Source organism: Vanessa cardui, chromosome 16 (genome assembly GCF_905220365.1).
Source record: "Vanessa cardui chromosome 16, ilVanCard2.1, whole genome shotgun sequence".
NCBI classification, from domain to species: Eukaryota; Metazoa; Arthropoda; class Insecta; order Lepidoptera; family Nymphalidae; genus Vanessa; species Vanessa cardui.
In genome coordinates, this window is record NC_061138.1 from 8,359,089 (window position 1) to 8,383,752 (window position 24,664).

The window sequence follows — 24,664 nt, forward strand, 5'->3', positions numbered from 1 at the left end:
TTAAATGAATTGATAAATTGGTTGGTTTTTAATTTAAGATATAAGGCTATTCATAAAACTTACAAAAGCCATAGAACAAAAAAACACGAGGTTAATAAATGCATTGCTTAACTCATATTTATTAATATCACTACTTAATTGCCTAGTTTATTCAGTTCCAGTAAGTGTGTTATATTGCTTGCTGTTTATTATGAGATCTTGAGTTTATAATGATGATTTCAGTTAACAATTTTTTAGATTTAAAAATGATAGGCGAATAATGGAGGTAACCGACCAAAACTTCTCGCAATCTAATTAATTAATTCTTTAAAACCGTTAATAATCAAAATTCATATTTATAATTTTATATGCAGTTGCAAGTTAATAAGTGGATTTATAAGTAAAAATCGCGTATAAGACTCACAACTAAGACATTCGTATCTGTTGTAAATGGCTCATTTTCAGCTGATACTAATAATATGAAAGAAAAAAAATGCTAAGTTTATTTTTACGAATAAAAATGATAAGATAATTATCGATAAAAACTTAATATACATATATAGAGTTTCGAAAGTTTAACGTCTTGCTAGCAAACTAATTAATAAGGGAACCTAAATTTTGTTTTTATCATTAAATAGTTACAATGTTACTGCGCTTTCTTAAACTACATTTAATTACATTACGGTAGTATTTTAACGGGAACGCGATGCAAAGCGTGAAAAGTACTATAAAATGCTAATACGACGTGCGTTAAATTCGGCTAACGGCTTAGTTAAAGAAAATTATCTTTAGAGCTCCCCTTACGCAGTAGGTGATATGTGTCACGGGGCATTGGGAATGAAAAGTGCGTATTATAAATAGGCAGGACTCTCCAGATCCAGCCGCCTTATGTAACGGAAGACTCGTAAACAAATGCAACTCGAATGCCGCGCAATCCGCGCATACACATTCTATACTTCACGTAACTTGTCTCTTGCATAATTAGGGCGAACTGCTGAATGCCCTGCTCGTGTGCATTTCATGACGCAGAAATGAATTCACTATGGTATATATTAATTATAATATTTACATAGAATTGTACGAGAGTGTCACTTATTGATAAACAATTAGTCACGTTATATATGTATAAGATTTACAATAAATGAAAGTAAAAATCCTAATATATATTTTATTGCAATCAAATCACTAGTCCAAAAACTTATCACTATTAGTATGTAACAATAGCTGGGTACTATAGGAGTCCTTGAAAACAAATTCAGGGCAAGCCTTTACAATTGTACAAATTTAACAAAGATATCCATTTTACCATTTTAAATAACTTGTTGACGTTTTTTTTTCATAGTTTGTTAATGATATATTTTACTTCTAGTACGCACTAGACCTTACTGTCTCTTTTATCTACGTCCTCTACTTCACTCTGCCGGACTTTGGCTGTAATCTACCGGTGCTTTTATGAATATTAAGTAAATTTATTTTTGAACATTTTAAATTCAGATAAGTGCTAGTTTGGCTGTTTGTTGGTGCTTGTATAAAGTTAATTTTATAGAACAACGATTGAATTATATATGATTATCATGCTGTTAATCAAGCATGTAATTAATTTCTTTCAGTTTCTTCTATTTCTTAATTTGTTAGATTTTTTATAAGTACTATAAATATAATACTTTGAAAGCGTTTTAATATATATTTTTTTAATTTATTTACATACTACCGAACCGCTACGGCTTCGGACGGTTAACCCTCTAGCACTTAGTAATAATTAAGCTTTCTACTAGTATGATTATAATTAGATATTTATTATTATTTCTACATACAACCAAAATATTTTGGCCTCTTTATTAATATTAGTATTGATTTCACTTAAGACAATTTATATATAAGCACTGCGTCGTTGAATAGCTTAATTTACAGTTAGAATGCAATTTATCTCTCTCGCGTCTACAACTGAAACACCGATGACAAGATCTGAAAACGTTACCTGCATTGTTATTGGATTAGTCACGTTATTTATATACGTTTAAAAGCACGCCACTAGAACGGTTATACCTGGCATCCATTAGATACGTAGCGCTGTGCAACGCCATGTCGTTCATAGCTCATCTCTCTTGTAACAAATTACACCTCGTCTTTATATCGCTTTTAACATACAAGACCAAATATAATAGATAATATAAAGCGCTTATGGCGCTACATATCGCTAACCGTCACCCTTATCCAACTCAGGTGTGAATTATTATGACTGCGTTCAAAATGTTGTAGCAGGTGTCGGACGTCCTCCGACACTCGACGATGCCAATGTCGAGTACTGTTGTTACTGATTACAATGACCTGATCACCCCGTATCGTGCCACTTCAATGCTAAATTATTATTTCATTGGTCTATATTTGTAACGAAATCGTCTTGCATATTGAAATTGATTACGATACGATTCTTTTTTGTTTTTTCATACTATTGTGATTAAAAATATTAGCATTCAAGTTATATAGGTATTAATTTATAAAATTCGTTTTTAATAATGTTGTTAAGAAACCGATTTAGACTAAGCGTTAATTACTATTGCCATTATATATTAATTAAAGGAAATCAATTCTTTGAATGTACATACATACACTAAACATTTCGGTGCGTAAATCGGTGATCTAAATATTTGTTTTGCGTTCTCGAAAGCTTTTGTTTAACTTTACAAGAAACTTTATAGCCCCTTGTCCTGACATTGATCTATGCCTCAAAACAAAAAAAATAGTTTATCATTGTTTTTTTCTCAAACAAATAATTCACAAAAGTTGCTATTCGAGTTAACGTATTTCTTTATTGACAACATGTTTTGTCAGATCGTAAATAGGCCGTGACTACAGACATTTTCTCGCTTTTGATGACGGCCCTAGTATAAAAGTCGTGAATTTCCATCCAAGAAAATGAATCTATTTATGCAGCTCGCGTTGGCGTATGGGTTGTAGGTAATTCTGTCGCACATAAGAACGGAATGTTTGTTTTGAGGAATCGCAAACAAACGCATTATTATTCGCAGAAATTAAGCAGTGTTTCATTATGTAGTTAGAACGCCGACGATGAAAAACAGTCGCTTACCATCTTTTCCTGCAGCTTTCAAGTCAACGTGCTTGTTTTTGTAATCTATTGAACATTTACTAAATTTAAAATTCTATTTCGATTTATCCCCATTATTACGATTTATTTCCAATAATTTTATGATGTTATTTCATGATGGTTCTGTTTGAATTATATTTATAGACTACGGCTACGGTATTAAATGATTATTGTTATTGTTTATATTGTGATTGTCCCGCGTTAGAAGACAGCGTTCAACAGTTTATGGGTGGCAGTTAAATATACCCGTCTCGGTTTGTTACAAATAGAATTTTGGCACTGGGTGTCTGTGGTTGTGTAATTCATATGTAAACCACTTGTATAATTTAAACTATGTTTTTCGTGTAAGTTCACATTCTTTCGCTATGATAAATAAAGAAACAAAATCTAAATTAAGATGTTTTATATACTTTCTGTAACAATTAATTAAATGTTCCTTGCCATAAATACACTGAACACCTGGTGTACCCTTTGTTTACTAATTATAATTATATACTCGAATTAATATGAATGTCACGTGTCACTATTTAATTACACGTATTCCATTATTTATTTTGCGGCATGCTCTAAAGACTAACTAATGAAATTCATTAAAAACTACGTAATTCTTTTTTCCAAGTCTCAACGATACTTCATTTTATATTTTTTTTACAAATATCCTTAGATTTTTTATGTTGTGCAGGTAGGCATCAAGCATGCAATGATGATAAGTTACCACGGCTCATTGTGGTTGCTATTCTAAGAAATATTGATAATTCCTCAAATCACCAATGCGCTACCCAACTTGCTTTTACTTACTTTGTATGTTATGTCTCTTGTACCTTTAGTTACACTAGATCGCTCACCCAATCAGAATACACCACTAAGTATTATTGTTTGAACACATATTATGTGATAAGTGTGTTCTTGCATGAAGCTTTAATAGTATTTTGCATGCTTTACTTAACAAAACAACACAACAAAAAACAGGCAAAAAAATAAAATGAATCAGTAAATCAATAATAACCAAATTGTAAATTATAACTATAAAAACAAGTTGTTTTTTAAAGCTATCGACATAGGAGCGTAATTAGTCGTTCTCATTTTAAATCCACCTTGACCTCGTTGTGTTGCTTTACGATGTACTATCCAGTTTTATTCTTTTCTTTCTAAACACAACTCGTAAAACGGCAGGTGGAAGTTTCGTCGGAACATTATAAATCTTCATAATAAAAATATGTATGACACTGATTGAAACAACATAATACTTTTAGCTTAGAAAAATACATCCGCAATAGACATTTTTGAAACACTGGAAAAAGTACTATTATAATGAACTTAATTTTACAAACAGATGCCTCCAAAAATAATATATATGTAATGATCTCATAGAGAATTTTGATCAAATGTAGTACAGAATGGGTAGAGACGGAACCGTCTTATTGGTGTTCGGTTATATATGGATATAAAATTAAAAATATAACAAGCTAATCTTTTGGTGTTGTATCTCTAGTTGTAAATAATAATGACCCCTCTGTCAGTTTACTGCCAAATTCATTACCGATTGAGACACAAACTTATGGTACTAAGATGTTGGCTACCGAGCCACGAACGTATATTATGATTAACGGTGGGGTGTCGTCGAACGCGATTAACTCAAGGTGTGATCACGTAAACCGCATTACCGTTATCGTCGACAGCATCTTGGACCTGTGTCAACTGCCCGCTGACTAACACTTTCATTTTCGACTCATTCCTTATCTCTTTTGATGCAGTGATAATGTTGAACCTTTTATGTTATTTTGTCATTATCGTGAATACTGCCAACGTTTTGAGTATAACTATGTACTGTAAACAAAACACTCCTCGAAGCCCAATCACGCTTAGAAGCTAAGATATTTGGCAAACGTATGAACCAGTCCAATAAGAGATCGGAATGCTTGGGGAGTATGTCCATATAACTCCATACATTTAATTTATTGTGGCATCGAAATAAATCGAGCTCTTAAACACACTACACGATATATAAAATAATCCGCTCATCATGGACAAACTATTTAATCTTTTGGTAACAATTGCCTGTAAGAAGAGAGCAAGTTAATATTGAAAGTTGAACAAAGCTTATTCTCATCTTAAGATTTAAGCATTTTTAGTGTTGACAAAACTATTTGTATGTGTATTATATTTACTAATTTAAAAGAAACAAGAAACAAACATGTCCTATAGTACTATTAGATAGATGTTAATTATGTTTTATTTTTTGTAGTAATCGGACAGTTTGTTGTTAATTGTCATTGTTTCTTATTAATTCTAATTTTTCAATTGTTATCAAGCGTAACATTTATGTTACATAATAATGAACAACTGATTACTTCCGAGTTATTTTTTTACTAATGGCATACTTAAAAGTTAATTACGAAAGCGCAAAGATGTGTAATGTCTCAAAGATGAAATTCTGGATGAGAATGTGTATCAGTATACATATCAAGTTTTTTTAATATTTTATGTCAGATCAACTTATTAAATGCATTTTTTTTAAAAACACCCTCTAGTATATTAAATTATACCATTTTAGCATCTTGAGTAGGTATGCCAACTTTTAAAATAACCTGCCATTGTACCGTAGGCACAACTTATAATTTTTAGAAAATGTTTTGAAATATTGTTCTATATCTTAGAAAATCGTGTTTTTCTGTAGGTTGGCACAAAACGGAGTACAGCCTGGTTTTTATACTAGCCAAATGATGACTTTGTAGAAGGGTCTTTTACAAATGAAAATAATACTATACTATGGTATTCTATATACTCTATCGACGTAAAACAACTTAGAAAAAGACTTATTTGACAAGAAAACAACGCAGCGAGAGTGGCTTCGGCTAGTTTCCGATTACAATTTGTATGTTTAAAAGATTTATTAAACACCTGTTCTTGCTGAAACACACACATTTTAAAACATACAAGCTAAAACAACTTAAATATAATAAATTCCGTAGGAAACTGAAAAACACAGCCAAAAATATTTTCTACGCTTCGCGAATTGTCTGGCTACAGCATTTCTTCTTCTTCTTAAATTGAATCAAATGCATTTGAAGGATGATGTTCAATAAAATATTCTATCTTTTCCACCGCCTCAAACGTGTAATATTTGTGAATGAATAATATAAGCAATGTGAAAATTAATTTAATAATCTTAATATTCTCTAGCTTAACGTCAGTTCACTGATCAATAGTAATCTCCATTTTGGCAAACGCATTGCATGGTCACAAGTACAACTCGCAGTGATAATAATTAATTAACAACATATATTGCACAGGTTAATAAACGTATGATGTTTGATGCCAATTATCCATAATTCATTCTTCAATTGATTAGCTTTAACGAAATTACACATGTGGCTCTATTTATAGCGAGCTAATTTCTCGTAGGCGATGGAAATGGAGATTTTTTTAATTCTTTAATCCGAGAAAAATTATCCATCAACATCTACGTCACTATTATTATTCCTAAAGATGTGACACCAACAGCAAATTTTGGCCAATATATTTTTGTTCCTGAAAACGCGGGACACTGTTGCGAATTCTTTCGTACATATAAAGTTCTTCAAACAATTGAAGAAATTGAAATATACTTTCCTAATTATAAGTAAGGACACATTTTTGTTGCCACGTGATTCCTGGAGGGTTACGTACAGCCAACTCATCTCACTTCATTTTTAAACTCTGTGTAATAAAAAAACCGATGAAACAATCCGCATATCTACGTAAGTTACGTTTAATATATTTAAATTTAACAAATAAACAGGTGTGAGAAGTCTACCCAATTTAGATGCGATAATTTCATATTTGTGACTCAGTTAAGTAGTACGAATGCTTTTGCGTAATAATAAATATATAATATATTGAATTTAGAAAACGATCGTGGGCATCATCGCATGTGCATTATTTACAGTTCGAAAATAGGTCGATGGCAAATATCGGTCTGCTTCTTTAAAATTCACTAATAAAAGACGTATTATAAAGTAGTAGCTAATTTCGGGAGACTTTTAATTTTGCACCGTGCACAGTGCATACGTCGTGACTCGTTTACGTGTCTGCCGGAAATTCTGAGTTTGTTTAGGTTGCAGATTTATTTTTGTATTTTTGGTGTCGTCTCAGAGCATCTTCCACTTTAACCGTTCCGCGACGTCGGCGGCCGGGGGCGTTTGGCTCTTGATGACGTGAATTTCGCAATCTCTTGCATTATACGTATAGTATTGCATTGGCCGACGGAGATATGATTTTTATTGCTTTGTATATCCGATAATTTTCATTAATTAAGGATCATATGTTACAGTGCGTGCTAAATGTGTTGATCATGTTTTCGTTCTACGTATAATTTAATATTAAACCCAAATCTATGTGGCATCTATAACTGAATGTTATATTTTTATCTGTACCTACATGTTTATATCTTAATTTTTTTACTGTTTATTTTTGTATATACCTTTGGTATATACATCTTATATATTATAAGTATCTTATAACTGAATGTTATATTTTTATGATTACATATTTATATTTAAAATTTTTTACTGAACATTTTTATATATACGTACTACAAATTATACATTAATAGAGGCATACTATTTATAGATTACAAACAACGGGTAAATAAATCTTGTAGACGCATATTGTATCTTAAAATGTAAGAAACTAAGAAAGCGTGTAAAAAATACTAGTGGTCTAAAATAACAGTTACTTTATGCACCTGTCACTTGAGCACGTCCAAGATAAACAATTTCACGCCTCCATTCAATTTTGTTGCTACTTTTGCAATTGCAAGCGTTTAAATGTTCTTATCTCAGATCCAGTAACCATTTAGATTTAAAAGACTGGTCATGAAATTACCAAGTTATATTGTGATGTAGCTTTAGTAAAATAATTTGTATTATAATAGTAACTAGTGGTTGTTTTGTAATGAAGTGTAAGACTTGTTTCTCCGCAGATGTTTTACGTTTACGCTTTTTACATATTTTAGATAAACTAGGTGAAATAATGATTTCCTTGATAAACACACTGCTCCGCTCCTGACTTTGCCCGCGCTTAATTTAGGTGCGGAGGTTACAATACATAACTTATCACAAGGTCTGTTATAAAAGCCGATAATAGCTATCCGATAAATCAGTCAACAGTCGGTGTACAGGTTCGTTCTTGTCCTGTAAGAAAAAAAATATAAATATAATTGGTTCTCAAAATAAAATAATTACTACAAAAAATAATATTAAATTAATGAAAAAAATATTATTAAAAGGTTATATTAATGACCATTAAAATACAATTCTTGAAATATACGTATTATTAATATTTACAAGATGATAAATCCCATCATAACAGCTAACAGATGATCTAAATACATCTGCATCGGCTGGGAAAGCGATGAAAACGACGATGACCATACGAGAAGTCGCCTACGAACCTCAACATAGTTGCAAGTCGGCGGCCAGACGTTACCGTTCAAAATGCCAACTTGGGTCACGTAATGCACATTAGTTAGGCCTGAATTCACGTTCCTTGGTACACAGCCAGAATGACCGATCCTTTTAGCTTGTCGATACGACGGTGAGCATAGCGAGACTTGCACGAAATAATGTCAGTAGAGAGATTAACGAACCTGATTCGCCTGACCTATAAAATAAATGAAAATTAATTAAATAAAGCATTAGCGTTAGCATTACATTATGAATTTATATTATTTGATTTATGATGCATTTTTAAATTAGTATCTGTCTATTTGAAAATATTTTAATAAAATTACATTAATGTATTAAAAGTAATGATATACATCATACAATATTATTGGGAATCATTAGTACGTGTTGATTTACCGTGCTGTTGTAAATCTCTTTGTAAAAGTCTCAGTAACCTTGTGATACCCATGCGTGCTGAGGGTTAGTTTACGACGCAGTGCGCGTGGGCCGGCCGTATCGCCGTCGCTGGCGTAGTGTATTTGACGTGCCTGTCAAACTTGTTTACCCACCGTTTGTCTATTCGTGTGCAATTGCTATTTAGTGATGTATTGTTGTATAATGTTAGCCGGGTATTTCTGTTAAGTTTGCTCCAGTGTACTCGAGGAATAATATTTATATTGTATTAACTGCTCGGCAAGAATAATCTGTCTTAAATTTTGTAGTAGTAGACGCTATTTGTTATGAATTGAATAAAAACAAATGCCTGGAAGCTACCTTATCAACTGAGGGTAAATAACACATAAATAAAAAAACACATAACCGACACCTAGGAATAAATAGTACTGATAAGTACTTTTGCTTAATTTTATAATTAATATATATAAGAAGTTGTTTGCATTATATTATTTGTAATTTTGAAATTTAGAGTCCATAAGCAAATATGAATAATGTTATTTTTGTGAATGTACAATAATACTACTTTATAATAATCATATTGTTATAATATTTTATAGTAGTAACGTTCGCTTCAGTTTAGTCTTTGTTTACGTCGTATAAATGTGTGTATGTACAATGTTATATTATCCATAATTCTCAAAGTATGTTCTTACGTTCCAGTTTAAACTTAACACTTTTTGCAGTGTTACTAATTGTATATTCTATACTTTCAGGTAATTAACCTTCACGTTCCTCTTTACCGATTGGCTAAATGCTTGGCAACAACAGATCGGTGAGTTCAGAGACAAACATTAGATAATTAGGGTTGCAGTGATAATCGTGGGCTTGGACATAAACATGTTGTCAATGATGCAACTATTTGTTACGTTTGTATGTTAAGATGTCGCTTCGTATACTTTCAAATATTCGTTATCTTAATGTCCAAATGGATTAATTACAGAATACATGACAACATAGGATAAGATTTTCATCTCTGCTATGTATGCGTTAGTTTGTCAGTTTGACATATTGTATTCAATTGTGCATGCATTTTTTTTATTTTAAATATAAGCTTTTCATATACAATTTCTATAGGTGGAAGTTATCTGTAGTTTGTTATTAGATTATCTTCGCAGTAATTTACTTTTTAACTTTTGCTACTGCCTACTTAGCTTGAGATATATATATATATATATATATATAGGTTTTTAAATTAAATGTTTAAAATAATATAATATAATTATCTATTTTTTATATCTGCTAAATTAAAATTAATATTATAAGTAAGATAATATTATAAAACGATATGCGTACAAAAACGTTGTTGAAACTTTTATTTCGTTATTACTGTGATTATGATTGTTGAACTATATCCGAGGTATTTATTAGTTTACTTAAGTTAAAATAAAATAAATGAACATCTATATATCTGTGAAATAAAGTAATAACGTGATATCAATTTTTACATGTGAGATGATTTCAATATTCGTTGCTATGTTAGTTCAGTACGATTCGGCAAACGCCTACGCTTCAAGACCAAAACCAGTGTTTTACATACGAACTATTTTTGAAAACAGTTGAAAAATTATAGTCGTCAAGCGTGAAATTTTCTATCTTTTATGAGCTCCACGAGTATTATGAACTGTTATAATGTTTGTGGCTTTAGTATCGGTGTCGAGGTAATTACTCTGTTTTATATTCTTTTAATGTTCACTTTTTACGTATTGTTTTCACCATCGTTCATTTAGTTTAGTTTGTAATATGCATGTAAATAACCAAGTTTATCGTTAATTAATGATAAAATTATTGAATATTAATATTGTTACTTCTTTCTGATATTAGGAAATGTCACGTGATCTGCGAAGCGCGTGGTATATAGCATATTTTAATAGGTTCTTGTTTTTCGCGTCTCAGAAATAGACACGTCCACCACTTTGCTAAATAATAAGAAAAAGCTCGGGATTGGCCGTGTACGAAATGACCATCCTCATCAATCAGCTGCTTGGAATGAGTCCAAGATTTTTTCCACGTTTAGGTTTCGTAGTTTAGTTCAATAATTCTACTAGCGCTTGTCTTCCTCGCATAACTTTGTAGAATATGTATTTTTATGTATACCGTATTGTTATATTTATCTTTATGAACTATTAAATAAAACCTATTTACGAGGACTAGCTTCTCATGCTCTTTAGAATTGGTAAAACATATCTTACTTACTTACTACATGACAGAAAAATCGAATTCTGAATTAGTATTAAATGTAGTACTTGTTTATCGTCGCAGGTATCCTTATCTTCGAGTATATGTTAAAAAGAGAAAAGTATGGTTTGTTTCTATGGGTTAATACACGCATACAATACAAAACAAATTAATGCAGAACTTTCACAGCATACTTATAACTTTAGATTGATAACTGCGTTAATAAAGTCGAAAACTAATAATTTATATAAATAGATATTCTGAAACTTTGTACAAATTAATTGTATTCGAAAGTGGGTGACAGGAAAGTCTGTGACAGTGTTTAATTAACATATATATCTGGTTGGGAATGTTGGGATGTCACAATAAGTGATTTTAAGTTTATATTTATAACATATTATTTATCTTAAGAAAGAAACGATGAAGTAATTTTTCAAGTAGATAAACTTCTATTAGTTTGATAAGTAGTATCAGAGTTATTAAAATCTATTTAAAAAATAATTCAATCTTAAGAAAAAAATCCGTAGGGCGTGTATTCAAGCTGGTTGATAAATGGTTTAAAATGGGCGGAGTGATAGCTTGGCGCGAGATTACTATTATTGATTCAATTATTTGTTTACAACTAATATACGTAAAAAGTATAACTATTAATAAGCGAATACGAAATTGTTCGCTTGTCGTCTCTAGATATTTTGGGATTGTAAATACATGGATGTTTTTCTGTTTCTTCTTCGCTGCTCGTTTACTTTGTCAGACGATACGTCCGATGTTCATGGAAATGACACAAATGTAAAATAATTGGTAATATTCCAATTTCTAAACATCATATCGTATTTATTTCTACACGAACAGAGTACTGATAATAATGACCATGTTTTGAATGTTCTCCGGTTATTTTCGACGCTGTTGACCGACGCTAATAGTATTTCTGTATTATCGATGTCACGAAAAGTTTTTAGGCATTCGAATGAAGCGTTCACGACACCTTTACGCAATTCCTGTCTCAAGCTTTCACGCTTGCCAAGGTGCTACGTCATCACAATCCTTCGGCCGAGCGAAAGTATTCCACCAGTCGTTTGAAATTTAGACTAATTTTCTACGAAAATTAAATACACGTCAAGAAAACACCTCAGATGACAGGTATACTGACCTAATTTATCACATACTCATTTTGTGCCACGTGTATTACTTCTACAAAGAGGAACTTTACGCTTTATAAAAAAAAATGAAGACTCCATTAGTATAATTGAAAAATCAGTTGTAGAAACAAACTAAAGGAAGATTACTAATAACCTACGGTCATTATACACAATATTATATATATTTAATATTTTAAAAATAAAATCATTAGAATTAAATTTGATTGTTAGATTATGACTGGTCACATCTCTTAGGCGCTTTCTTCCTCGTCGGTGAGGGCGGCCGTTGAACTTTTGCTCCTTATTTAGATAGAAGTGGAGACGACGACCGACAGAAACGGGCTGTACCCGATCCGCGAAATTCGTTTGACCGCTTCCGCAATCTGTGCCGGATCTATCCCCTAACTTAACCTTATTTTTTGGTTACCAGTACATTATTTCCTAACAAGTAACTTTAAATGGAAAATGATGAAAGAAACAATTAAAGACCGAATAAAATGCAATTCATGAAACAGTACTATTAAAAATATCAATATCATCTAAAAATCTTTCAATAATAAGAATTTGTTCTAGGCACCTAATAATGTTCTTTGATATATGAAAATTCTATGGGTTTCCCCCTTATCTTTAGGTCAAAGGTATAGATCAAAGTAATCAAAGATTTATAATGGCAATAGTCGCAAAACTCGACAGTGCAATACTCCAAGGCGTCGTTTTGATGAAGTTCAGAAATAGAACCCCGGAAGCGTCCGAGCGACCCGTTTGGTATGTTCAACGTTGACCTAAAACAGAACTCGCTTTGCTCGTTTGTTATTCGCATGTCCCACCCAGCCGACTAGCTTATATACGTTTATCGTACAACTTTTATGTATCATCTATTTTTATAACAACACTTTTTGTGTCAATAGGAAGGATTGTCACAAGTGACTGAACTTTGTTCAGTACCATTTGACCAATGGTCAAAATATTATGAGCGATAGCTTAATTTTTTCAGTTTTTTTTTTTTTTATGAAATCAATGCAAATAGTTAATAGCTTGCCATTGTATCGTATCGTCCCGCGGCACAATGCCAAAGCGTGAGGATTCGTACCACACGAACAGTAAGACAGATGAATGGAAAGCATCACGTGCGACCATCTTTAACGTGGAACGATACTGTTTCAAAGAAATCTTAGCAGCTTATCTCTAAGGAAAAAAATGCCATCATACGCCAGTTTCATAAAAACAAATACGAAATCTTCGAATCATCTAAAGAGGGTTTATGATGATCCCGAGGTCCTCGGTTCAAATTGCGAGCCGGACAATAACGTTCATTGAATCTTTCTATCTAATCCAGCGTCTCGCCGATTTTCATTTTTTTCCCAACGGAAAGAGTGAAGCAATGAAGAGTATTTGTGTGCCTGTACTCATCACCTGCGCAAAGGGCTAATCTGAGATTTGCACCTGTACCCGAATATTAGTACATAATTATAAATTAAAAGATTTATTTATATCGTCTATCTTAATATAACAGAACTTTGTTGATAAATTCAATGTTCGCTAATTCCATTTCCTAATATGATTTTAATTAATTAATATAACAACATTATACGATCAAACAATCGACGAAGTAGACCAACATTCTGCAACCTTATGTGTAAAATAAATATTGTATATTTATGCATCTTAATGTACAATGCTATTTATTTAGGTAAAGGTGCTTATGTAAACGTATATGGTATAATTTATATGATGACGATATAAAAAATATATATAAACTGCCTAGTAACCTGATTGATGATAATTGCAGCCAGTTGCAAATAAATCTCGTTATGCCTATTCGTAGCATCAAGATGTCTTAATGTTATTCCTATAAATAATAAGAGGTAAGATTATTTTCTAAAATGTTTACTAATGCTTTGTGCAAACGTTTTAGAAAATGAAGGACTAAAGTGGTATTTTACAAATTAAAATTCTTTAACAGGTTGACGTATAATTTAGCAATTTGTTTCTTTGTAATCGCGACATCGTTTTAAATGCTGCCAAAAAGTGAATTTTATTGTGCCACCCATTGCTTTTTGTCCTGAGTGAAAAATAGTCAAATTTATGAGTTTTTAAAATAATTACGTTGCTAGATCTGTTCAGCTGCCAGACTTGCCAGTGATAGTTAAGCCGCGTTTACCTTGGGACACGTATAGCTGCTTGGGAAGGCCAAAATTGTGCTTCAACTTCCTTTCTTTATTTCTCTATGCTACTCGAATATTATAATATTAGAGGTTGATTATTATGTTACTCCAGTAGATGAATACTAACACGCTTTATTTTATTTTGTTTATAAATTTATGCACTTAATTTACGTAGTTGGCATGTTCAAAACAAATATAAATTTTTACTAACATTTTTCGTCTTTCTGTTCCAGGCCTTTACTCATAAAGGAATTGAAATGAAGATATTGAAAGTCTCAGGTTAGGTGTATGATTTTATGTATAAATTTTTAATATCAAATATGTAAATATAAACGGCAACAATTTCGAATCAAATGGTTACATATTAATAAAGCCAGTACACATTTTCTACATTTTACCCTTTAGATCTTAACACGACTTCTATGGATAATTTAATTATTCCTTACTATGTATGTAAACCAATATAATTTATTGTTGAAATGCAAATTACCCGACTTGACTTTTTATATTCAATATTGATATCTTCTTCATAATCTTCCCAAATCAGAATTATAAGTACAGTATTGGTACGATCAGCTCTTTATAAAACTTAGTAGTAGGTAATTTTTCTTTTACTGGTATCTAACGATGGTTTGTTATAATCGATGTCATTGGTTTTCTTACATTCTAATTATCTTATCATCCTGTTGTCCAGTTGGTACTCAACATTTCAGTTACATAACCATGTACAAAGGAACCCCTTTGTATGTTATATGATATAAAATTGTGTAAAATCTTTTATATATTATTTCGGAACACCAAATCCATGAAAAATAACTCTTTCGTGTATATTAATAACATAAATACTCATATATGTATTCTTAGATATAAACCAAGCAGTAAATTATTTTTATTGCACTCGCACATAATTTAGTTGAAATAGACAGTGGTCCGCGACCAGGAAATATTTTAGTATTTTTACCAATAGACGTAGACGCAGAGGCTAAGAATTGCGTACAATATTAAACCACTAATATAGCTGCCGTTATGACTACAAAATTAATATTATTTTAGAATATACAGAATAATACGATGGCAAAGTCAAGGACATAATATATTATCATAACAGACGTGGGAGAAACTAATACTTTATTGACTAAATATATAGTGGGTGAGAGAATGATATTGAACATTTTTTTTCTTTTTATATTATGTAACTTCTCTTTTCTCTTAAATTAGATGACAACATCGAGTCATTATTTTTGTGGAATTTTAACACTGTTGGCATTCAAAATCGATTTAAATTACGATAAAAAAAGTTGCGCAGTGGCCGTTTATTTGTCTTAAGTTTATAAAAGATTTTTATATTTTTAGAAGTCTATAAACGAAAATTAAAAAAATACTTTGAAGTCGATTAATTGACGGTAATTACTTATTCAATACCCATACAACACTAAACTCTAAAAGAATATTATGAATAGTTCTGAATATACCATAATATACGTATAATTCGTAATATACCATTTACATATGACACCGAAGTAAATACCTCAGAATATTGCACTAAATATTAAATTAATGCTCGAATAGAAACCATTCCAAAGACGTGCATTCAATTCAGATCCATTAGATTAGACTATTCACGTAACAGCGATATAGCTATAAGGAAAAATGTTTATATTAGTAAGGTATTAAATAAATATCATGTTGGAAAAATAAAGTTACAAAGTATTACAGCCGTTGAGTATTTAAAATCCTTGTAATCTAGTTTTGTATCACGTGAGGTTAGCACAGGTGCACGATTATCATGTAATAATAATAGTTACATGCTCGACCGTTAAACACTGTTCTATCACTGATTATAAATCTTTCTCGTGTGATATATTAAGAAAATATGTTGAAGTTTTTCTTTGTTTATAATCTGTTGTTTCGTTTCCATTTACGTGGGCGCCGCATGCCGCCAGTTGCGTAACGGCCGAGCTATCACACTATGTACATTTATTGCGAATGCTAGAAGTGGAGTAATTTTGTGTGTTTTTACAGCTGCATTTCGGTATAGGCAAATCTGGGTGTAGCTCTAACTGTTTTCCGACGATAAACAGACGGCCGCTGTTGCCGACTCGCTGAAAACATCCTTTTACGTCATCACTCCGTTATGGTTTCAGCTACGAATTATTCTAAGCTGTCTTTCAATACAATACCATCTTGTTTAGATGGCTGTTTCGTATGCAAATATATCATAATCAGTACAGTTTGAAGATGCTCGGTGCAGTTACGACCGTAAACATAGGAAACTTATAAACCTACATACTCGTACGTTAGAATTTCTGTATCGCGATTAAGAAGCAATATAAATTCCTTAATTTTTAAACGATTTTTTTTATTTATATAATTCAATTTAAATTTAAAGTATTATTAATATGTTGTCATAAAACAAAATAATTTATTAAAATGTGTTCTACACGCTTAGTGCTGCTTGCGATTCATTCATCGGCTTACAAAGTCAATTGAGATCCGAATTTAGCCTAGCGCAGAAAGCCAAATCTATATTGTGTTGTGCAACAGGCAGCCCGTCTCTGAACTGCTGTCTATCATTCCGATTAACGATATAGGTAATATGTAAATGTAAGTAATTTATCATTCTTGGTTTTGCGAATTCGGAATCCCGCTACATTTAATGTGTGCATTTTTGGTTACACATTCAGTTTTAATTAGAGTTTATTTTAATCGTGAAGCCGCTACGATATTTTCTAGAGAATATAGGTCACTCGACAATCTTTCATTTAAATCTGAAATAATTTTAAGACACATTTCACAGCGAATAAGTGTTCATGGTAAAGATGCTGTTTTTACTTGTGTATCTGAGCGACAAGTCTAGCAGCGGGCATTGCGCGGAACGAGGTCACTCGCCTGTTGTTTTCGAGATTTGTCCCACAAATCATATTTAGCTTAACGCTGTGAACTGACGAGACCATTGTTGTTTAATGAAAGTGTAACAAACAACAACTGTCCTGACTTCCATAATCTATAAGATCGTAATATTTTTATTGCTTACAATTACATTTGTTTTGCAGATATAGCTCACCTTCCCCCTTTCACTAAGCTATCAAATTTACTATACTGTATATTTACTATCTACTTCATCAAGTTTGAATTGAATATATTCTACTGTAATGATAAAATTTAGATTATTGTACAAAAACGACTTCTAAAAAATTGAAACTGTATCTGTCTATATATTTATTACAATTGTCGAGAATAACGCTTTACCGTTATTAACTTTCATATTCTACTCGCATCATGATAGCAGTATGTATATACAAGTCTGTTTTATTAATTACATTCGTTTAGGTATATAATATATCAAACGGTTGGTGATTTATAGCCATATATAATCGCGAAATCGAACGCGCCCGTGTACTAATAATTTACAAATGAAACGGAACTCATTACATCCTTAACCTCTAAAGACTGGTGACTAGGTGAGTGGGATATGGTAATGGGAAGTAATAAACAAGTGTAGCCAGGTTGTGGGCGGGCGCCCACGTGGTCAGTGCCGCGTGCACACGTGACGTAACCCATGTAGCCTTCCACAAACGTTCGTTTCTCGGAAGATTGTGATATTGTAACTGACCTAGCCTTTGTGTCTACTAGATATTGAAAGTTTAAATGTGGGACAAACACCACGTCATAGGCCTTCTAAGTAAACTTTCAATAAAAAATGTTTACATTATACTTTTTACTCATGTAAAGAGCATCTAAATTTACCAAGTCGTGTTTAAACCTTAAGACAGATGTAATATATATTTATTTAAGTAGTAGAATTATGTTTGTGTATTAGCTGATTATGAAACTTTTATTTCTAAAAATGTTTATATAAACTCAGTTCAAATACGGTTTTCGATTTAATATGAATATGAGCAAATTGTATGTACACGTAACGCACGAATTTTGAACTGATCTAGAACGGCGCGGCGCCTGCGTCTGTTTAGACGTTGACATTTTGATTGACGTACTTGATGGTTCACACACGATGACAAACAGCTATTTATTTTGTATATTTCCTTTTCCTTAAAATTATAATATGCTGTAAATCGTATATCATTTTTTTTACCATATGTACATATATATGTTCTTGATTTAAATTATCTTTTCATCTTTTAAAATCATAAAAATAATCATATTGTTTGATCTGTTTCTTTTATTTAATATGCTAAATTTAAATGAATAACTCTATTATTTAATGGTAATACAAGCATTGATGATGACGTCGAAACCTGACAACGTATGATATGCAGACCACGGCGCCATTTAACAATCCAAACAGGGTATTACCGTTTAAGTATGAATGCTATAAGCTACCATTAAAGTACATATATTATGACAATTGTAGTTGTATAATGAACATTAAATTACCATTTCCGTATATTAAATAATTCCACGAATCGACAACACCATAAGCTTTATTCAAAGTTTTTTGATTTAAAATGACGTATAACACTTTTACTTATCATTAAATATACGTTAGACATTTTACTCGAATGTTATAAAAAATATTAAAGAAGTATTTGAACGAATGCACTTAGAAAAGGCAAAAAATAGATTTGGCATCGATAAAAGCATTGCTTATATTTAGGTAAGTGAGTAGAAGGCCAAACTGTAGATGTGGATTCGATTCTATTCTTAAAAATATTCAAACGAGTCATAAAGGAAAATTCATTCGATATTAATTTAGGTATATATAAGTTATAGTAACGCAATTGTCGTTTCAAATATGGATATAAATAGTGAGTCCAATCAGTTAGTTATGAATAAATATATTTGATGATTAAAACGTAATGTGTGTGGGAAGATGGTAACAAGACTCACAAGTGACAAATCAGTGCCACGTAATGTATCGGTGTACATTCATAAAGCTGTCCTCGCGAAAGGGAAATTGGCAACTTTTTTGTTGTAAACACGCATTGCTGACTGAATTTTTTAGTTACCTAAACTTTTTTCGAATTACCGACTAAAAACCGAAAATGAGAGTACTTTTTGAGTGCCAAGTGCATCATAAGACATGACTAAATGTCGTTATCAAGATACAAGCGTCATTAGAAAAGCGAAAAATAAGTACAAAAATAAAAACTGATAGGTATTTTTCAGAGCGTGGTCGATTTTAGGGATATACTAGTATTCGTAAAGTAAATAAATGCGTGCAATTTATTTATATTTACGTAGTTCTTTCTGATATTTAACTTATTTAAAATGAAATCACAACATGATTTGTCAATTATAACCCCTTACACGGTTATATAAAAAAAAAAAACCATTTTAATTAGAGAACTAATCGTTTCGAGTAAGTCAATAGCTTTGTATTTTATGGATATACTTAGATAAAACATGTTGTCATACGCAAACAAAAACTTGGAAATAATAGCCGTTCATGTTTAAATGCAATGTCAAGTGTATCGACTTTTTAAACAGTATTATTAATATTTTAGTAATTTCGTTTAACGTAGCTACTAAAATATGTAACGCCAGACTAAAACAAATTTTAAATAAAATGCTCTTACTTAAAGGACGTAAATGTAGCATAAAAATATAAATATTTAAAAAGCATTTAAATATCAATTGGCAAAGATTAAGTACATCTGCCATTATAATCAACACTAACTTCGCAATGAGTCAGCGACTCAGCGGCCGTACGCACGTGCGCCAGTTTGTTTACAAAATTGTAATCTGTAACATTTTAAGAAGTGTAAAACATGATTTATGTCTTACTGGTCTTGTGTAACAACTGCCAAGGCCAGTTGCATTCATCCTTCGTATATTGTAATCGTCTGAAAGATAACATTAAAATTATTTAAATATAATGTTTGTAAACTTTAAAATATTGTATTGAACATTTTATACAAGACATTGAGGTAGACAACCGGAGGCAGGCTTTTTTTAATATTAGCGTTAGTTAGTTAGAAAAAAAAACTTATAAAAGAATTTGAAGTAAATGTAGAAGGAATAAGGAACGAAAAAGAATCAGCACCAGACATCTCTATTCAGTGTTCAAGGAAGATCAATCACAGGATATCGTGATACATCCCATACTAAATTGCACTCCGTTGTATTCTGAGCTTGTACCGTAAACGAAATCAAAAGTTATAGAATCAAAAATTTAAAACCAGTGATATATTTGTAATAATATAACCGAATATATATTAATTGCATATTAAGTACGCAAGCAAATTATGTTTGAAGAATAATGATCGAGAATTTTATTAGAATTCGTCTTAGTTATCCAGTAATTTGTACCTTTATATACATACAAATTAATATTTAGGAACTGTTATGAATATACAATATTACTAAACGTATTCAATAACCATAAAAAACTAACCCGGAAATATACGATCACCTGGAACATTTTAATAGTGACACCACACGCAGTCAACTCAAAGATAATTTGACATTGTATTTTATCACACAATACTGGAATTAACACTATATATATATATATATATATATATATATATATATGTATGAGTATTATACGAAAAAATATGTTTTATTGTATTTTTTCTAATAGCCCTTTTGAAGACAGCGTTGTTATTGTTTTAAAAAAAATACACATGTTCACTTGCATTGACTCGTATATGTCATACGCGAAACGTTACATTAGTTATTTATTTAATGTTCATATAAAAAGAGCAGTCTCTTTACTCATTGTGGCGTATTTGTAACGAAACAATAATAATTATATAATTTAATTAATTATAACCTTCGGTGCATCGGTAAAAATAGAGCAATAGAGTTATGTCTTAATCATATTATATTTTGTTATTGGGTTCGGTGAGAATTTGTTTACATAAATTTTAATTTTATAACACATAACTCATATTGAGCTCACATGATTTATTTATTTCCGACAATATATATTTATAACGCGATACTGCTAAATAAAAATATTCCGTAATGCTTCACTTTTCCGATTTAACATAATAATAGTGTTAATATAGAGAGATATATAAAAATGTGTGCGTTTAGTACATTGAACAGAATATCAAGATTTCAATTACACCTAACATTATACAGAGACTGTATGTACAACGACTAGTCACGACCTGTTATTATTTTATTTATATAATTATTAATGGTTGTAAAAATGCATGTTGGTTTAATTTATGCACAATCCAGCAAAGTTTACCACGATTTTCATAGTGTAATTAATTACTATCTTTCAGATTATGTAGGAATCGTTTACATTTGTTCATTACATTAACCTTTTGTAAACTATAAATAGGATATTCCGAATTATGTTTATGTAAACTGTTTCCTATTAATCCCAGAAAACAGTGTTTGTTATCTCAAGGTTGACAAAAAAATTCAGCAAGTCGCATTCGCAGTTTAACCATGTACTCGTTACATATTCTACCGCCAAATAGCAATACTTATTATTGTGTATCTTTTGGCGCGATTCACTCTCAGTTCGGGCACAAGGGAAAATAAGATGTTATACCTATCTCATTTTCCAAGACTATAGGTGCATTGACGACGTAAAGATTTGATAATAATTTTCTCAGTGCCAATGTTTACTGGTGGTGACTAAATACAATTGCTATGAATTTTCTTTTTGCCTATTTATATGAAATAAATAAAAAATAAACCTGAAGATTGTTTCATGCATAATGATATATATAAACTAAAGAATAGGTGATGCTATATTATATACATGTTTTCATTCAAAAAATGATATAAAACATTTTCAAAGCAATATGACGTTTTTATGACACCATAAGTAGAATTAGTTAGATAAAGATACTAATGTTGCATAACTCGCCTCCGCTTTTGATTACTTTTATTTATCTCGTATACCAATCCGCAAAATAATGCTGATTTACGTTCTAGCCTAACAATACATCTGAGATCAAAGAATGGCATAGTTGTGTACTATACTTCTCTGTTTTTAAATTAATCATTTTATTAAACAAATTAATTTTGAATGTGTTGTTTTCTGGATTTATGCAGATACCTTATCGATTGCATATGTTTGATATATTCTAGACGATGCTTCTAACTTCATGACGTCTTTACCGAAATTACATGGAACACGGGGCCCGAATAATCGTGAGAGTCCCCGACGAAATTTGTTGTATCATTCGTAGAGAAAAAATATGGTTATTTACGGACTGGCCTTATTTTTTTCTTAATTTGTCGCCGCAATTTATCCATTAAGCTACGTCACTAAACAGGGCCCCATATTGTCGTGTGCTCTAAGGCCCGCAAATGCTATATGACTAGTGGTAGTCGGATAGAAAATTGTTTTGCACAGTGTTTTTCTAACGAACGCTGCCAAAACTATAAAAGATAAAAGCAAACTTTGTATGTAATAATTGTAAGAAAACGCACTAGCATTTATCTTCTTATATATTTTATAGATCAGTCATAGCATATTAACTAAATGTTTTCTGGACTAAAAGTGATATCGCACGTTATTTGAATAAACGAATACGTGACTATGACGGCTCCAAGCTGATTTTATTCTTTAACAATCTATACTAATATTATAAACGCGAAAGAAACTGTCTGTTACGCTTTCACGGCCAAACCACTGTACCGAATTTGATGATGATGTGAAGTAAGCCTGAATCCCAAGGAAAGACAAGCTACTTTTTATACCTAACACTTGAGTACCAACTACTTAAAAACACGATCAATATAAAAATTGACGTGGTAAATACCTAATTTAAGTTGTGCGTGGTCGGAATCGATAGCTTTTAATATATAAAACAATTTTTGGCAATCAGTCTTTGAATTTTCTTTTGTTCTACTGCATACATTTTATATACGCCTATTGTGACAGTTAAATATGTACCTACGTACTTATAAATGAGAGCGGTTCATTGGAGCGATTCGTCAAGACCACACCTATCGCTATCCAAATTGCGTTACCAATTTCCGATGGTGATACACTTTACTTCGACTACATTATTCGTTTCTATTTCGTGTCACTGGACACCGTTTTTATGAATTTACTTAAAATACAATTTAAATTGTAATCTATAAATGATTTCAGAAAGCCGTTCGTCGTGCGGCGGAGGCGGCGGGTCGGAGGGCTCTGAGGGTCGCGCATCGTGGCGTGTGACACTGGACCACGACCTAGTAGAGACTTTGAGTGCAATTTATCCCGAGTGGTTCAAGCAGCCCCGACGCGCCCCCGAGCGTAGTCGTGCGGCTTCGCCCTCCCACTCTCCCGCCTCGCCGCGAACTCCCTCAACGCCCCCTGAAGACGACACCTTCAGGTATATTATATTTTGAAAATAAAACTCAAGATCAAGATCTCATTAAGCTTAAACATTTTAAGCTTATCAATTTTAAGGTAACGTGTTATGAAGTATGGTTATAAACAATTGTGTTACGATGACTGGACGAATGGAAAAATGTATGTTGACAAAAGCTCAACCGATTGCTTATTAAAAAAAAAATTACGATGAATACATGTATTAATATAAGTCAATTATTTTAGTTCGGGTGCGGAGGAGATGGCCGGTCGTCAAGCGAGTTGTAGCGGCACGAGCGAGCCGCCGAGCTCGCCGCCGCGAGTCTCACCCCCGAAGGTCGTCGTGGACGACAGCCCGCTGCAACCGGCCATGGGCAAACATAAGGAATGTAAGTATTGTGCACAACAGAAAGGTCGCTTAGAATAATCGAATTGTTTTACTAAGGAAAAAGAGCAAGACTTTCAATTTAAGTAAATATAAAAATTAATTTTATGTTTAATAAACTAGTAGACTTTACGATTGGCAGTCTAGTAGATTAGATGTCGATTTTTAAGTAATTACATAAATGAGTAACATTTTTACTGGATTATGTAATGGTTTTTATGCAAAGCTTCGGACGACTGCCTTATATAAGCCATTAAATAAAGACTATAAATTGCATTCAGTATCCGGGAAAAAAGTAAAATTTGCTCATAAAATATCGTAGCTGGTTATCTTCATGTAGCATTTATCAAGTTTTCTGCGATATACGCATCAGAATGCGGCGCGCAACGTTCACATCCGGCCGTACTTGCGCCTCCGCCTGTCTGCGCGTGCATCGCCAATAAACAAGCCGTTTCTCCGTCACTACCGTCTCGTACACATTAAACTCTATATTAAAACTCACGTGACATAATCGAATGACTAAATGGACGCCGTAGTTTTTAATATATTTTCTTACATTTATTTAACGTCATTTTTACGAAAGGCAATAAAAATGTTT

General features: G+C 31.8%; 1 protein-coding gene across 6 annotated transcripts in view; it reads left to right on the plus strand.

Annotated features, from left to right (window-relative positions):
• Positions 1–24,664, plus strand: part of LOC124536018 — a 32,774-nt gene that overhangs the window by 3,056 nt on the left and 5,054 nt on the right. For 2 of the 6 annotated variants that reach the window (XM_047112397.1, XM_047112392.1), the window contains exons 2-3: positions 23,478–23,703; positions 23,928–24,070. In XM_047112397.1, the coding sequence (XP_046968353.1) occupies positions 23,944–24,070 (127 nt within the window). In that variant the 5' untranslated portion in view covers positions 23,478–23,703; positions 23,928–23,943. Of the gene's footprint in view, positions 1–9,032; positions 9,300–9,680; positions 9,740–14,679; positions 14,726–23,477; positions 23,704–23,927; positions 24,071–24,664 lie in introns of those variants that run through there. The other 4 variants (XM_047112395.1, XM_047112394.1, XM_047112398.1 and 1 more) reach the window with 4 other exon arrangements.